Source organism: Prinia subflava, chromosome 2 (assembly GCF_021018805.1).
Source record: "Prinia subflava isolate CZ2003 ecotype Zambia chromosome 2, Cam_Psub_1.2, whole genome shotgun sequence".
Lineage (NCBI taxonomy): Eukaryota > Metazoa > Chordata > Aves > Passeriformes > Cisticolidae > Prinia > Prinia subflava.
In genome coordinates, this window is record NC_086248.1 from 26,657,994 (window position 1) to 26,677,116 (window position 19,123).

Sequence of the window (19,123 nt, forward strand, 5' to 3'; positions counted from 1 at the left end):
AAAGGGATTTTTTTTCTGTATTTTATTTGTTTTTTCTTACTTTTTGTTGATTTTTATGTCTTAAAAACCAGTGACAATAGTTTTAAAACCCCAATGATTTAAAAATATTATGCTATTTAACAGTTTAACTGATTTCACCATTTACCTGTGGCAAGTCTGAGCTATTCCCATCATACTCCTTTTTGAAGAAATGCGATAGAATATAAAAACAAGTAATAAACTAAGCTGGCGCAGAACTGAAGGGGATTTTTTTCACTGTGGCAAACCAGCAAGACAAGATGTCTGCCAGCCAGTTATTTATAGTTTAGCTTTCATTCTGACTGCTCAGCAATGGCTTTCTAGACTGTCAGATGACTCCACTGTACTTTGAGAAGGACAGTTTACAGAGTCATAAAAACAATTTCTTGCTGTGCATGAAACAGATTGCAGTGCTTGAACTTGGATGAATTCATTCAAGGTGTTTCAGTGCATGTATCTGTTACCTTGATTTCTACCCACATCTTCAGATCCTTCAGAACTCATACCAAGCCAAATACTTTTTCCATCTTTGGCCCATGGATAGCTAAGGGAACTGTAGATGTGTAGGAGGAAGAAATGGCAGAGACAAACTGTTATGATCTGACTACAACCCCCATTTCCCATCCTCCTGTGCCACTCAGAGGAAGGAGATAGAGTTGGGAGGGAAGCTGTCTGGGACACAAAGGAAGGATTATCCACTGCCCTCCCCTTGCTGACAGAGCCAGTCTTCTCAACAGGGATGTTGCAGGGATGTAAGCATACTGGTCAGGCAGTTTCCCTTTAGTAAATCCATACTGGTTGTTACGTACTTGTCCTTGATTTGTTTCTATATCACTGTTAGGAACATAGTTGTGCCATCAACCTGACCGGCTGCTGGTTATCCATCTTCCTTCTTGGACTTTTTAAGATGAGCATAACATCACATTTGTATTTTTTCTCTGTCATCAAGGGCTTCCTCTGATTGCTCTAGGCTTTCAGAGGTAATGGAGAGTGGTCTCATGACAACATCAGCCAGGGGTGCATGCTTATTAGCATCTTTCTGGATCCATGGTACTTCATATGTCTGGTTTACTTAAGTAGTCCATAACTTTATCTTCCTCTAGTGTTTCTCACCACCAATCACAGACACAGAGATCTGGGAGGTTTGAGATCTTCTGAATAGTGAAGAAATCATTGGGTATTATGGCATTGCTTTCACAGATGTCACAGATATTCTTTTAAATGCATCACTGCTTGAGGGTAAGGCTCTGATCTCCTGAAGGGACTGTGGCAGAAACGAGAGAAATCAGTAGAATTGTTGCACCTTGCCTAACATGTTGAACTCACTCTGACTCTAAGGAATAGTAAATAATAAGCATAGAAAAAAAAAAAAAAGTGAAAAGAATGCATGGAAATTTCAGAGCTGATTAGGAAAGTGTATTGAAATCATCAGAGGAGACAATATTTTACCCCAAGGGCTTTATAGGTCATTTCAAACTTCAGTCAAAATGAAAGTAGGAGCAATCTGTCCTAGAAATGAATCATTTAACATGAGCCAATTGCAGAAATGCATGACTCCCATGTCAACAGTCTCTGGTACTGACAGCTTGGAGTTCTTGTTAGTCAGAAACTGAAGGAGTCTGGGGTCTGAAGTCACTGTTCTCTGCAACTTCCACGATATTGGAAGGTAGGAGAGCCAACATCAGAGTGAACTACTCCTATGAGAGAAGGAGCTAAAACAAGACAATGTATTATTAGGTGAATACTACAGATATCACAAGGGTCATTATCAAACTTGACTTCAAGAGTGATCAGAGCACTTGTCAGAAAAAGTTGAATCTCAGCTGGAGCAGAAATCTCCCTTGAAGCAAACTGCGGGACGAAGGTCAGAAGCAGATCTGTTCTGTTTCAGGGATGATGAAGGTTTTACAATAGAAGCCTGACTGCCTGGGTCTAAACTGATGGAAAAGAAACTTTCTGGAGTGGTTTCCTACTGCTGGGGTTGAAAAGCCCATATAAAGAGTACTCGGACTGGCAGTTCCCCATTCCCTGACAAAAGGGAAAAAACCCAGCCTTTATAGACTATATTTGTCTGGACCCTACCGACTTCAACAGGGAAGCCAAGGAAAATTGAACTTCCTGAAGTTAGAAAAACATAAAAGTTAAGCAAAATGAGACATTAAGATCAAAACAAATACAAAAATCATAAATAAGCAAAGAACATTAAGTGTAATAAAGGCTGAGGTCATCTCAAACAGAAAGAAAGTTGCCAGAAAGTTCAGTGGAAAACTAGAGAGGCAACTGAGAGTGGAGGATATATTTTTTTGCCTTTTTTGGGGAAGTTATAGGAACATGCTTTCCAAGTACTAATGGACATTAAGTATGACCAACTTAAGCACTTGTTCATGTTCCAATCTATAACCTCATTTATATAACAATCATGAACCACTATGTCTCACCTATTAATCCTGCATTAATAATAGAATTGAACCGCAACATTCTCAAAGAAAGAAAGTCCATGTTGATATGACAATCCAACACATGCAGGCAAAATTTTTAGCAATAAATTACTTTTAAACCATTGTTTTTCATTGTTATTTGAACTTCCCTAATATAAATTTATTTTTCTGGATTTTATCTGGCCTTTAGCTAGTAAAGAGCTTTTTTTCATCTTAAAATTTATTCTCATATACAAATTATTACTATATCCCTCAAACAAATTGCTTCTTTACCTGCTCCAAAATAGACTACATGAATTGAACTTCTCTAAGCCTTCATTATGAAATCTTTGGGGTATCCTCCAAAAATTTCTCTTAGCTTCTAGAAGACAGGTTATTTAAACATTGAAAATATAATTTTTACATAGCTCATTAGTATGGACATATTTTTGTAGTAAATAAAATTCTGTATACAACTGACAGTAAAATATTCCAGATAAAGGTATATTTTGTGCATGAACATTTGAATTAAGGTAAAAGTTGTATACCTATGAATGCTACTTGATGTATCCTTTTAGTGTCAGTATGAGCTGCTTAGAAATACACTTTCTTCAAAATATTTTACAACCTAAAAAACACTTACTCACAAGAACTTTTAAGTTGGATTTCAACAGTCTTGTCCCACCATTGATTACTGTGCAATTTATTATAAGGTGAAAGCAATCTAGAAATGCTGCATTACAGTAGCAGTATCGAAAACATGCCAGTGCTTGAAATTACTCCATTTGCCTCATGATAAGATGACCTTCACTTACTGAAGAATGGAACAGAAATAAAAAGGTTAAATCAATTGCACAGGGTGAAGTCTAAAAAATGAAAACTGGAATACACATGCCCAGTTTTTACAGTGCGCTGGAGAAACAAAGCCCTTGCAGTCTAACTTTGTTATGGTTGTGACATGACACCAATCCAAAGATCCCTGTTCACATAAATGAGACCCACATTACACCAACTCAGCACTAGCAGTTTAATTTATTTCATGACATGGAAGACACAAACAATCACAGATAGTCTTTATCATGTGATAGTGAACAGTTTTATATTCTGGAAGCACATTTGGGAATGAGACAAGAGAGTTAAATAGTCCAGGTAGCAACACAGGTTGGAATTGGATGAGTAAAAGTCAGAGACAACTTGGAACTATGTGACTAGTGATGTCACTGGCACCTTATGTCAAAAATATAATTTAAAGATTTGTAGGTAGCTATGACAATAACCCCTTAAATGCTGAGGTGCACTCTGTACTTAGACACCATTGGGAGCTGTGTTGCACAGGGGCCATGCTGCTGGAAGCTGGACTGAAGTATGCTCTGGGTGTATGGTGGCAGTCTCAAATGAGTTACAAGGCCTGGGCCTTTGATCGGTGTAAGCATGAAGAGTTTAAGTAAATGAATAGAAATTGCTAACTATACTCAAGAAAAATTGATAATCACTTAAGTGATGTGTATCGGTCGTTGTGACTACTCCACCCCCAAATCCTCTATAAGAAGAGCTGAATAATGATGTCTAACTCTCTGCATGGCCCTGTGGGTATTCTTCCCTAACTCTGTACAAACCTCACTGCATATTTCTTCTCATCCCTGCATAGGTGGTTACCCAGGCTGCTATCTCTCATAGCTGTGCAATTTCTCATTCATTAATGCAGTTTCTGGGGTTAGCAGTCTCTTGCCTGGTCTGTTTTTACACACACCTCTCTGGGCCAGCAGAGAATGGAAAGAGAGCCTCCTTTGTTTTAGAAACCATTGCAATAATACTTTTCACATCTTCCTCTAAATTTGATCATATTTGCTCCTTTACTCGCCCTATTCAAGACAAAAAGGACTTCAGATAATGACTTTGGACCCTAATGCCCTTTTTGTCCATTTTCCAAAGTCCCTCAATACCCTGCAAGGAACCATACTCATCTCTTAGATGTAACTCTCAAAAATCTGTAATTTTTTTTTTTTTTGCATGGTTTAAATCTCTTTGGTTATTACATACATACATATATACATCAACATGCCACTCCTAAAATAATACAAATAATAATAAAAATAAATACCTGTTTTGCTGCATAAGGATGAGGCAAACCACCAACAAATATGGATCCTGTTTCAAGCCAATAAGAGCTGGACCAGTAATTTCTAGTTATACTTGTATCTGAAGATAACTTCAGAACTGACATTTCTGCTTCACATGGTACCATTCCCTGCCTGCACAAATTCAGAAATAAGCACATTTTATAACCAAATATTGTTTACATTACCATCTATCTGACAAATTAATTAGGCTGTTACTAAACCAATAAGGAAAGACAATCAAGTGAATAACTGTTTTATATTATAGAACTATAAATATAAAAGAAGCTGTTTAACAAGCTGTAAGTTGACATGTCTTTGGGGCTCCATTAAAATGAAGCCATACTGTAAATCCGGACAGTTTAATTGCTAAAAAAAGCCAAAGTATATAAATGAGTAAATAAAAATACTTAGACAATTTTTAATAATTACAAGACATTGTAATTTGTAAAAGATACATCAGTTGAACTGAAATATTTTAAATATCCCTCTTTCTCATCACACACACACACATACAAAATAAAACCACAAAAGCAATTTAAAACAATCTGCATTTTAGAAAGTGCAGAGATACTATAATAATCTGTAATACTTACCTTCAAAAACATCATTCCTAAAGCTGAAGTCAGTAATATTAGGCCCTGAAATTAATATGTACATTCCCATTTTCCTCCTCCATTCACATACCCTCTTAAAATGTTGCCATTAACAACGTGCATAAATTGTCAACAACAAACAGAAGGTACCAAGCAAACAATTTGGTTTCTTTAAATTTTTTTCAATGATGTAAAGGTCATTTGCATTCCAATAACCAACTAGCAGCAATCATTTTATCTTTGTGTAAGAAATCATAATAAGGAAATATCAGAACTAAACCAGTCCCTCATGGGGGAATTTCTTCCAGCCTATTCTCTCTGTACACAAAACAAATCAGAGTTCAATCAGCTCTATATTTAAAGCTATCCAAGTGTCTTTGTAGTATTGATGTCACAAAAAATCTATGTGAAAATAGCATATACAAAAACCCTCCAAAAACCCAAAACCCCCAAAACAAACCCAAAATCACAAACCAACAACCCACAGCTCTGTGAAAGCAATTTGGGTAGGATGCAGTAGGTATTGTATGTATTTAGGTTTTCTCTGACAATGAAAAACAGCCTTCTGGAAATTCTTACAAAAATGAACATTAAAAGGTTTCTTAACTATATTCTGTCATACAGCAATATATGGGTTCTCACGTATTATTTCATGAAGCCCCCTATGTGCTTTTAACTGACCTAATGGAGAGCTAACATTAGTAACATTTGCAAACACTTTGTTTTCTATGTAATTCTGTTTTGAGATACTTTCAGAACAGTATACAAACATGGTGACATGTATTTACAGAAAGACCTATAAATATTTGTGCATGTAAAATGGTCTGTCCATCCTATGGCAAATAACTTCAGGTGGAGAATAAAAAAATTTTGGTTTATTGCTAAATCAAGAGTGAAGAAGGGAAATAAATTGGAGATTTGATTCTGTGGACTGAAAACTAGCATCTTAATTGATCGATTCAGGGGAACTTTTTGAACTTGATAATTAATAGCTAACATGAAAGCAAAAAGGGAGTTAAATGGGTCTAGAGTCAAGGAAAAATGTTTTTCCTACCATGTTTTTTGGATATTATCCAAGGGCTGTATGTCTGAACACACACACAAGGTTCTGTTACATACCATTCCCATTAATGACTTACAAAGGAAGTTTGCTGATAATGTGTGTAACTGGCATAATCACTCTCTGTAGCTCTACTTGCAATGCTCAAGAAATTTTTGCTATGGTTTGAAGCCAGTATGACAACTTGGGTATGTCATTCTACAGAAAATGGTGGCAGTGATGCTTCAAAGGAAAAAATTATAATTTTGTAAATATCGAAAATTTCTTCTCTTCCTGATGGAATGATATTATAATCATGAAGAAAAGCATAATAATAAGACAGCAATATTTCTGAAATATTATAAATCAGACTTGTTTTAACACAGCATAATTCTTAAGATGGAGTGGAAGAGGGTCAGGGAGGAACTGCCATGTTTTTCTTTTCAACTATTTGACAGATATGCTAAGTGAAGTACAGCTGCTCAATCAACTTCTCTTCAGTTTTTCCCTTAATTACTATTTCCTCCACATGTTTTGAGATGTTAATGCTGTAACTAGTTACATGACCATGTATGTAATTCTATCACACAAACACCATATTGATGTAGTTCTTTTCACATTAGCTTTTGACATATTTTTAGCTTGTCCTTAATAGCTTATATGACTGATATGTAAAAGTATTTTTGTGTGCATATATCAAAGGAATATTTTGAAATTAATTCCCAGTATTTGGTGTCAGAAAATAAGTTAATACAATTCAAAGCACGAGCTGCCTTTGCCCTAAGCTTGTTAGAATGTCAGCCATGCACCTCTGATTGTGTTTGATTGAATGTAGCAGGGTCTGGCCAAATTAGAATAATGACTTTAAACCATTATTGTTTAGCATTTGCTGATGATACAATCACTGGGTCATATATGCACTCCATGAAGTTTTCATCAGGCTTTTAAAATACTTTTTCTACAATCAGCACATTGGGTACTTTAAAGGTCAAGTGAGACGACAGGGCTTTTTGCATAATTATAAATTTGGAAATGCATACAGCAACTCTCAAGCACTTTTGCTGGGTAAGCTGCCAGTAATTGTGCCTCAGTCCAAGCCAGCAGTAATAGTTCACAGTTTCCTCATTTGTAATCACACAAATGTAGTGATTAAATACTGGCCTATTAATTATAACCTGAAGATGTATTCTGTCTAAACAGTACTAAATCCATTGCTCAATGCCTCGCAGGTTAGAACGATGGAAAGGTCAGACAATAATTTGATAATTATTGATAAAACTGTCCCTAAACACAGCAATGTCTGTGTGAAATCCAAGTCCTTTTACACAATGTCTTTACTTTCTGACATTTTCCAGTGATGATTAAGTGACTTTTTTAGGATTATCATAAAATGGTAACAAAGTAACAAAACAAACGGTAGAAGAGGAGGAGGGAAAGGGGGATGTTCAGAAAAAGTATTGTGTCAGTCATGCTGTGCAGTCTCGCTGGGAATAAAACTTCTTTAACCTGTTTTTTCTGATAGAAAAGGGAAATCTTTTGTTCGAGAAGCAAGATTGAAACTTTCACCTGTCTTTAGAAATTTCTCTTGAATGTGGCCAAGCTAAACAACAACAATTCACTAATACCATTGAACTGTTTAGTTTGTAATATTAACGTTCAGTCTATTAAACAAAAGCAAAATATTTAAAACATCTATACTAAATATAAGTTGTGAACCACCAGAAATAAAGTTTTATTATCACATATTATAAAACAAATAATCCCTAATTTCCCCAATTGTATTGAAGACAATTTTTTAATTAAAGCTGAGAACATTTTTCACTTTCATGATATTTAATTATTATTTATGAATTTTTTAGCTTAAAAAAGGCAACTTGTTTTTCATTCAGTGTATGGAGTTTTACATTTTCTGATTTCATACTAAAACTGTTCCTTGCAGTAGAAGGTTTATTTCTGTAAAATTATGACAAAACAATAAACCTTTTACTACAATCAAGAGTAACTTTTTCTTAACGCACATTTAAAAGGTTGGATCAATTTTGACCTAGCACTGGTTTTGAAATCATGGCTTTTCAAGGGTGTTAGAGGCACCTTTAGGAATGGAACATCTGAACCTCTCTACTCAGAAAGTTTTATAGGTTTCCGTGTTGGAGGTTTACAAAATCTGACTGAATAAAGCACTGAGCAACCTGTTCTGACCTTGGCTGGCCCTGCTTTGAGCAGGAGGTTGGGCTAAAGATCTCCTGAAGTCCCTTTTGGCCTGAAATACTCTACAGTTCTGCAATCCTAAGACACTAAAATCTTCAGCAAAGAAAACCCCAGCAATTCGAAACAACTTTTACAGAATAGGTAGAATCTCTTGTTACCTGCACTAGATTTATCTAGATAGAATATATACTAGTTCACTCACAGTCATCACATTTTCATTCTACAGTGAAGTGCATCATTTGAGTCTGCTGTCATCTGTTGGTGCTGACTTTGCCCTACTGAGACACCAGGTAATACACACTTCCGTGCTTCAGATGAACTAATTAGTCAACAATATATTTTTTCTCATTTCTCTGATAGCGTATTTCCTGGGCCTGAAGCTGGTTTCTTGGTCTGGTCTTAGATTTAACTGTGATTTAACTAAACAAATAAGAAAAATGAAGCTAATGATGCAAATTTCTTTAATAATGCAAGGAAGGGAGAAAATTATCTTTGTTTCCTATTCTAATAAATAAACAAACAAGCAAACAAATAATTATAGCACCCCTTTTTCTTTTCACAGAAGTTGTGCTTAACACTACTACACTAAAGTTCACAACTTGAGTTCAAATCCTGACATGGAGCCATCCATATTTTTACGAAGTCATCACTGTTTCTATTACAGTTATGGTGGAAGTTAGATACTATCTTCAAGTCCGAAACTTGTAAAGTTCACTGGTTACTGCAATTCAGGAATCATTTCAAACTCACCTTACCAAACTATTTTGCCATAAAAGTTTTTATAGACATGACCTCAGACCTGTCAGTTGGCCTCAGTCCAGAGACTAGCCTTCAGATTTTAATTTAATTTACTACTATAAATATAGCTAAAGAAAAAACCAACTATTTATGCCTCTGGCTCTTTCTATCTTTGCAGTTTCCTGCTTCTGGTTTCTTGCTGCTCACATCATACCAACCATAGATACTACTTACAGAAGTTAAACTTAGAAAACTATATGCACTTATTTAAAGTTGATGTAGATGTAAGTGTCACTTGGGGAAAATTTTGGCTCAAATTAGAGTACGGTATTCAAGTATTCAGACAGCAAGAAGTTTAGAGTTGGATTTAGACTTGCAACACTGTAATTTTAGGTGAATCTTAAAGCCTTTTTTTAATTAAAAAATAGTTACACTGTGGGAATTCATATTTACATCAACTCTGCAGGCCAACATTATTTCTGATCTCTGTACCATGTGTTCTCCTTAATGTAAGTTCTGCGCTTACGCCAAAGCAGCCACAGAACACTGAACCCACTTTTAGTGTCCATAAAGTACCTTTTGATGTTCCATAGAAAGTCATACGGAACAAAGCCTTATGTATTGTTATTAGCCTGTTATTAGAGTCTTATTTTACTGTTTTTATGTTTCTGTCCCTGAGATTAGCTGTTTCAGAAGATTAAGTACAAAATTCTAATTCTTGTAAGTGACACTAATGATCTCTTTTGAGATCCAAAGCAAAATAAAGTAGCTATGATAGAAGCATTTTTAGCATTTTTGTTAGTTAAACTGAGGAAAGAAAACATCACAGTACACCACAGACTTGTCAATTGCATGATTCTAAATTTTAATGTCTGAGTGTTTGCTTTAAAGTAGAGTTCTGAGAATGTGTAGCATGAGAAGAATGTGATTTGTACCCAAAATGTAGCATGACTAAGTAAGCTTTTATCGTAAAGAGGCTGTAAAACAACAGTTTGTATCAAACTAATTGGTGGTATTAAATCACTATTAACTGTTATTAGGATCCATTTAGTATAATTAAATCCATTGCATTCAATGACATTACTAGAAAAAAATTGCTTATTCTCTGTTGATTCATAAGAATTTTGTGAAAAATAGCCACTCTGGAAAATTAAAAAATATGTGCAACATCTTAGGCTTCAATTTCATAATGGGTTTTGATTTCAATTAAGATTTTTTTTTAACATTGCATTGTTGTAACATAAAGTAACATTACTTAGCTGAAAAAAAGGGCAATAAATCTTAATCTTTTGTTTTAGTTTTATTGATTAGTGCAGGGTGGGTTTTTTTTTCCTGTACTCAGTCAGTTGTGTAAACACAAAGTCTACTTTCACTATTCTCAGTTTCAGGAAATTATATGCAAGATACAAATAATATTAATGTCAAGTTTCTCTGACATAATTTCTAGGTTTTATCCATTTCCACTATTTCTTTCTCTGTGGCATCTTAGTTCTTGCTGAATGAAGAAAGTAATTGCCATAGTGACTTCAGAATAACAAAAGGTATTCTGCCATGTCTGGAACTGCAGGACTGAGATCTTTCCTAAACGGTTCAAAAGGAGTATCATCTTGTAGCATCAGCAGTATAACCCCATGATTGTTTATTGACAGAAATTTTGTTTCTGAGAGAAAGTTAAATTGATCATTTTAAGAAGACAAACTTCAAGCTAATTTTTTAAAAAAATTCTGAATTTAGTGGAGGGCTGTGAATATATACAGTAGATATTGTGGAGCCTGGATAATCTCACAGTCATCTTATATATTTACAGGTGTGCTTTGAATGGCACCTTAGGCAAAGGACCCTATATGAGCCCTGGCAACATGGATCAGTAGCCAAACAAAGAAAGAAGAAGAATAAATGTTTAATAATAAGGTTTAAGTTTTCGAGGCCAAAAGTGTCCCTTTGAAGGCATTCGGAATTGTCTCCCCTTTGTGAGAGTAACTTATCCAGAAAGACATGAGCCCCCTCTTTACGGACAGACTTTATTTAGCACACAAGGTAACTAGATTCTTAAAAGGTTAGGGGTTTTTTAAATAATGAAAATATAGCAATAAGCAGGATTAAATAAAAGCCTTGAAATCAAATTTATTCTCTAACTTGAAATAAATTTTCTACTAGATACAGTTAGTCCTAAACAAAATGTCCCTTCCATGGCCTTGCAAGGCTCTCCTTACTGCTTGTCACCTATAGCAAGAAGACTCTGTCTTCTTTTTTCCAGGATTTTCTGTCTGCACTCTGCAAGCTCCATCCTGCCCTTCAGGGAGAAAAAGCTTACTTGCTTTCAGAAGAGGTGCAGTCTCCCTGCCTCCAGATAATTCTGACTGAAAGGGATTCATGTGGGATAAACTAGAAAAGCAGCTTCTTTCTTGCTAGGTAGGAGTTACAGTGTACAGAATTCACATAGCACTGTCTGAGTAAACAACACTGCTTTACTGCTTGTCCTGTTCTTTGCATAACCCACTTTATTCAGTAGAGAAAAGGATTGCTTGCATCATCTTTCAAATAGTCACACTGCCTCATATCTGCTGCAGTACAATGACTTTAATAAAAATCTATGTTTTCAGGTTTCTGGATGCAATGTGCAGTGTCTAATAACATTTTTCTCCCACTATAGAACTGGATAATTATTTTCATTTCTCTATTTTCCAGACATGTCTCAAATAACAGAGTGGTGAAAGGGTACGTAACAGACAAAAAGATCTTTGAGGTGAGAGTGAATTACACCTCTTATATGTTTTTGCTGCTGGCTCAGTCCTCAGCATTACCTCAGTACCTGAGACATAGCATTAGCAGGGTCAGAAGGGAATCTTAACCCACATTTTATTTTCAGCTTTTTACTGAAATACTGGCTGGGTTTTGCCAGAAAGAATGATCTGTATACATAAACTGCCCACCAGTGCTGTGGGTTTAGGAAGAGGTGACCACAGTAAAGTGTATCTCAGGAAAATATTTCATGGAAGCCCTTAATTTAACTGAAGTCTGTGTTTTTCATAGACTTCAAACAAAATATTGATCATCTAAGATATAGAAGAGGTCAAATTAGTGGTCCCTTGGTGGTCAAATAAATTTTCTTCCTGGCCTGAAAATCTAACCCCAAGAAATTTTAGAAATTTTAACTTAGATAAAAATGGTAGCTTATGTTACCTTATGCTGCTTATTCAAATCATGTAAGACATTCATCCATAGAGAGACAAAGAAGTCCTATATAATACTTTTTGAAACCTATTCTGTATTTTTTCCACTGAGCTTCCTTTGTGATAGCTAGTATATGTACTCCTTATTAACATGCATATATTGTATAAAATATATTGATATCACATGTGAAAACCTGAGTTCTTAAAATCATTTTGATTACAGAATCAAAGACCTCAGTGCATTTAAGTGTACAAAAGGAAATACCAGAATGTGTGTATTATATATGTTAGGTCTGCTTTCACAAAACCAAAATCCATTCAATCCATACTGTTACATTCTATTACTTTTTATAAGGACAAAATAGTTGAAATGTATTTAAAAAGTCAGCTGAAAATGTTACTTCTTTATTTTAAAAAATAACAATTTGAGTTGTAAGAAAATTTTGAATGTTCTGTGAAATTAATAATGTGAACAATAGAGTTAAGAATTATTGTTTAGATCACATGGGATAGAACAGGATTGAAATACTCTTAAACAGAGAATCAGCTAAAGACATGTCCCGAGGAAAAGCCTCCAGCAAATACATAAATTATTTAGACAATATCTCTAACAGATGTGACATTTGGTGATATGCAGCAGTCAGTAAGAGAGGCAAGTTGTTTCTTTGACTTTTGTAGTAGAGAGAGACAAAGAAAGGCAATACTACTAAGGTAAAAAATCTGAATCCAGAACTAAAATGTACTTTTGTTTTTCACAATAAAGACACTTCAAAGAACAGTAGAACCATTAGTTGTGGTACAGTAGTTCTACTATTGAAGATGTTCACTTTAAAAAAAAAATAATTCAGCCTAATATTTTAAAAATAGTTAAGATTAATAGAACATGACTGCAGTGATACTCTGTAATTGAAACTAATTTCTGGTATTTGTGCACAAAAATGATCTTCGGATACAGAAATCTGTGCTTATTCACAAGGGAAACTGGGTAAATATAAATTCATATGTGGTCTATCTCTTTCCTGAATAATTGTTCAGCAGCAGATATAATAAATGCACTCTCCTATTCAACCTATGTATGGATCAACCCATGAATGTATCAGTTTTCTTATCTGTGCTTTTTAGTGAGATGCTGTTATTGCTCTCTAGAATCTACAGAATCATTATTTCCACAATGTTCTAATTCATTAAAAAGGGAGAATTATCACAGAATATTACAATAATTAAGGTTGGAAAAGATCTCTAAGACCACCCTGTCAAACCATTAACCTAATGTTGAAAAGTTCATCACTAAATCCAAAGTGCCACCTGTAAATTTTTAAAAAATACTTCCAGTGGTGGTGAAGTATATGCTCAACCACTTTGGGCAGACTTTTCCAATGCTTAACAACCAATACTGTGAAGAAATTTTTTCTAATATCCAACCTAAACCTCCCTGGTACCACTTGAGGCCATTTTCTCTTGTTACTTGGGAGAGGGGACTGACCCCACCTGGCTGCAACCTCTTTTCAGGTAGTTATGGAGAGCAACATGGTCTCCTCTAAACCTCCTGTTCTTCCAGCTAAACAACCCCACCTCCAAAATAGAAAGATACATTAAAGTGCATTTAAGTTATAAAGCATTTATGGGATAAATTAAAAAATAAAATTAGTCACAGGAGGGAATATTATTGGCTTGATTCCTTTTCTGCTTATCTGTGAAAGGATTAAAATCAAATTAACTCTCTCTAAATGCACTGTGCACCTTAGCAGAATGAACTGGAAAACCCATGTATTCTGACTAGCAAGATTTCAAAACTTTTTCCTCCATTTAGTGCTTTTTGATTCTTATTTGGCTTCAATTTCACAGTTCATAAATCAGAATCTCCTTTGATTCTGTGGCTTCAACCCAGCATTACCATTTCTGTGGTACTGTCATGCTCTGCTAGCGGGCAGTGATAGTGTCACCGTGTAACAGAAATCTTCAGCCCCCGGAAATTAGTTGTCCACTTTTGGAGCTACTTGTGCTAATAGTCAATCTATGCTGTTACAAAGTTAGTATATTTTTTCTTTTACTAGTATTTGATAATATCCATTTTGGAGTATTTCCTGCTCATTTTTCCTGCTCATCTGTGTAATAGTTACCTATGTATTTGACATTAGATTTCTTTATCTTTGTCCAAAATCCTCAAACAAAATGAAAAAAGAATCCTTCCCATTTTTTTCATACTTCATTGTCAAATCATTCCTACTTTTCACTTTACAAATCAAGGTCTTGACATCAGTATCAATATTTCAAATGTTTTAATTATTTTCTTTCCATATTAAATGAAAATGCTTGTATTTCTAAATTATGTTCTCAAACCAGTTTGTTTTCAGTGTTTTAGCATCTCTGCAATGTATGTTGGACATTAAGTAGCACATACAACCTACTTAGGATTTAACATAGAGTGAAATTAAGAAAATACTGTTGTTTTTTTACCAGTGTTAATAAATCATAAATAAATTGGACTAAGTATAATCTGTACTTTTTTCAACTAAGCTCCAGTGATCTGGGAAAAGTTTCAGAGCATATAAAAATTAAAAATTATTAGATAAGTCAGAACTCATATTTCATTCACCCCTAGTTATAGAATAGGCACTTTAGGATAGACTGAGAAAAAAGACCAACATGACTGTGGCTCTTTAGGATAGACTGAGAAAAAAGACCAACACGACTGTGGCTAAGAAAGTATGTTTGTGCAGACCCTGTCAATGGCCAGTTTAGAAGTCCAGCAACTTCCTAAATCTTTTGTATTGGTAACAAATATAAAACAGACTAAACCCTGCTGGGTCCAAGTACTTAAACTTCTTGCAGCTGATGCAAGTCCATTGAGAGCTTTCTTAGGAGAGGAGAAGAAAATTAAAAGACTCTGAAGCTATTTTATATCGGGAATATATTTCTCACTGCATTTTATAAATATTGAATACAGTTGTCTAACTAAACAACCGCAATTGCTAATAATGTCTTTTGATTTACACAGGTTTTTGAGGATATGGACCAGTAAGCATGTTTTCGTTGAGTATATGAAATTTACATGTTACATGAAACAGCAGATGAGTGACTTCTTCACCCATAAGCTTTTATGCTAAAAATGAAGGTCAAAGTTTTGCAACTTTGTGATAAAATAAAAATTTACAATAAAAGTGAAATAAAAAGAACCAAACAGAGAACAAAACAGAGAGGCATCTGCAGGATTTGCTACCCACATTATCTATCATATACTTAACTTACCTGTCTAAAAGCCCTAGGGAAAATATGAGGTTAGTAGCATGTTCTGAAGGATAATAAATACAGCATAGTTTGCACCATAGGGATTATCTCAGACCCTCATAAAAAGCTGTCAGAACCAAAGAATCTACAAGTTCTGAGTGAGCATATGTTGCATTATACCATGATTAGAAAGATCTTTTTCTGACTCGAGGAATCAGAAAACTTTTACATCTCAAAAGCAAGACAATCAATCATCCAAAGTCCTATAGGTAAATAGTGCAAAGCTCAAATTCAAGCAACAGGAGTTAAAGAATAGGAATAAAACAGTTTTTGAAAAGCAAATGCCAGATTTTGCAGTCATTTTATGATGGAGTACCTACATCAGATTTTAATCCTAATGATCCCAGACAATTAAAAATTTTCAGTGTGGATAGACTCATATTAAAGAATGCAGCTGTATTCATGACATCTACTGAATAATCAATTTATAAGTGGACAAATTTGCTAAAGCATATGACAATTATGATCTGAGAGTAAAATTAAAATAAAAATACTTTTCATATCATTAAGGAAATTATTTTTGTCAGTACTGAAATGGAGAATATTGGCCCAAGAAAAGGTAAATTTCTAATATTGCTGCTGCAGTTTGGTTTGTTTCTGCAACACATTTTATCAACTTGTTTTGATGACAAAGATTGAAGAAGAAAAATCTTAAAGCAGTTAATGGAGGTGGAATTATAAAGGCTGGAATGAGAAGACTGTGGTCAAATATCCCCTGCACTGCCAGTAAGAAAACTGTATCTTCACTATAAAACCAAGCAAGTAAACCTTCCAGTGCCTGAGTCTAAAATTTCCATCCCTTCATAATATCCTGCAGTAATCCAATCCCTCTGGGATATTGCCCATATCCATTTTTCACTGTAGCTCACTCACTTCCCTGGTAACATTCCTAAGAAAACAAAACAATACTCAGAAATGTGAGTGAAACAGCTGCAATGAAGTTTCATTAACAGACTTAGTACAGAACTACAGTAGTTTACACATGAAATGGAACTCTCAGGCACTGCTCTGGGGCAAATCTTGGCAACATGTTGGTTTTAGCAGCCAATGCCACAAATTAGACTAATGTAATGGAAAAAGTTGTCTCCCAACAAAATTTATCCAAGATATCCCAGATTTTGGAACAATTACCGTCCTTATATTGTACCAAAACTTATTAAATAATTACAGTTTTTGTAGTCACAATATTCCATCATCAAGAAAAATGTACTTCAGCAATGCTGCTATTTTTATTTCAGCATGAATATCATGGTGAACCATGAGAACTGAATAAAGGACATTGTCTGACAGTAATATGCACATTTATTTGCAAACATTATATGGTGTGACATTTCTTTTATCCGTACAAGGAATTATTTCTGTAGGATAAAGGAAACAGTAAAATGTCTTCCTGTAAACAGAAAAGGAAGATACTATCACTATCTAATTTTCACTATACTTAAACTTGTATTAAACAGCACTCACTACTTTTAAGTCTACTTTAATTTAATATGCTATTGTAGAGGCAGCATGCACTTTGAAGATGGCTTATCTTCAGCACCTGAAAAGCATTGCTTTTCCTGAACTGAAAAGACAAAATCCTTTCCATCACAGGACTACACCAAAAGAGCTCCAAACAATTAGGATTACATTAAATAATAAAAATTAGCATTTTCTTTCAAAAAATACTGGGTTTTATTGTCATTATCCACAATGTCTATTCGCAATGTTGAATATATGCACAGTAAAGAAAATCCCGTGTGCATATCCACTATGTGGTAATATGCAGTATCTCCTACATTCCCTTTTAACTTCACTGGTTTTGCAGATACCATTGTTCAAAACTTAACTTATTTATCTCACTGAAAATCAGTTCTGAGAAGATTAAATGTTTGCAAGCCTCTAGAAAGTTGCTGAATATGTTACAGCAATTTTTCACCAGTTATCTTAAGTTTTATTATGCTGTATTACTCTGAAGTTGATTAAATGAAATGACAGCTTTATAAAACAATTACCACATATTTCAAAACTATTAATAATATATTTTTAATTGTTAATAAAGGAAAAAAATGTAAAGCATATATATACAGGATATATGCTTTTAATTAACTCAAGCACATGTAAAAATGCATGAGATAACAGTGAGAAGCAACCCCAAATAATTCTGACATCTACAACACTAAGATTTTGAATCTTAGAATCATAGAATCACAGAATATTTTAGGCTGGAAAAGATCTATAAGACCTTCAAGAGCAACTGTTAAACCAGCACTGCCAAGTCCTGGTAATATCTCCAGGGATGGTGACTCAGCCACTTCCCTGTGCAGCCTCTTTCAGTGTTTTATAACCCTTTCTGTGAAGATTTTTTCCCCAAATATCCAACCTAAACCTCCCCTGGTGCAACTTGAGGTCGTTTCCTCTTGTCTGATTTCTTCTTAGTTGGGGGAAGAGACTGACCCTCATCTAACTATAGCCTCCTTTCAGGGAGTCGTAGGGAGCTATAAGGTTTCCCTTCAGCCCCTTTTGCTCCCCATTAAATGGCCTCAGTTCCTTCAGCCACTTCTCATAAGACTCACACGATTGGCCTTGACCCATTGGCTCAGTCTGCTCAGATCCCTTGCAGAGCTTTCTTACCCTCCAGTGAATCAAGACTCTCACACGAGTTGGTGTCTGCAGAATGTCATCTTAAAACAACATCCAGAAATATTTCCAGTCTTCTAAAGTGAGTAGAATGATTAATTATTAATTGCTCTATAACTAGCCTGAATCCCATAAAAGATATGCATGCCTTCTTTTTCAGCAGGAAAAAATAAGTGTGGCCCATTTTCCTGAGCTGTCTTGAAATAGTTTCCTGCAAATGAAGGAAAGTTCCTTTCTTTTTAGGCTCAAAAGGAAAAGCAAAGTATAAAGATTAAGTTGGTTTTCTTTTGTCATGGGCTATTGTCATGACCTGATTTAGAGACTCAAGTTATTTTCTGCTCGATGAAGTAGGGGAAAAATGCATACATAGAATAAGTGTACTCGCATCATGGTAATTAGTGAATCTCTGAGGGATGACAATGACATGGCAGTTTGCACGCTTCAGTGCCAGGGGAAAGGCTGTTTTTGTAAAGACTTCCACATTACTGAGAGTTCAGGTATTCATACTTTTCAGGATCTTAAATCTTTCTTTAAATGAACAACAAAGGAATAACAAATGAATTCTAATGGATATAAACTATCTAAGTAACTAGAAATTTTATGTCTCAACTCCTTATTCCCTTTCTGTATCTCTTGGGATTTGTTTTTGTTGGAATCCTCTCTTAGTTGTGTTTAATTGGCTTGCAGAGCACTTGAGTATTTAATCTCTATTCATATAGAAGCTGCTTAATGATTTTATCATCTTTATATCTCTTCCCTAAAAATTATTTTCCAATCTACTTTCTCTATTTTGATGGGGAGAGGGAGTCATAACCAACAGAGAAACAGAACTCCATATATTATTAGATTTTAGAGAATCTCACTTCTATCAGTGTCATAGAGATATTGTGTTCTATTTCTTCCTGGTCAC

General features: G+C 34.8%; 1 protein-coding gene across 1 annotated transcript in view; it reads right to left on the reverse strand.

Annotated features, from left to right (window-relative positions):
* EYS (eyes shut homolog) overlaps window positions 1-19,123 on the reverse strand; it is a 722,813-nt gene that overhangs the window by 245,278 nt on the left and 458,412 nt on the right. Inside the window, exon 34 of the mRNA XM_063389422.1 lies at window positions 4,537-4,687. Within this exon, the coding sequence (XP_063245492.1) occupies window positions 4,537-4,687 (151 nt within the window). The remainder of the gene's footprint in view (window positions 1-4,536; window positions 4,688-19,123) is intronic.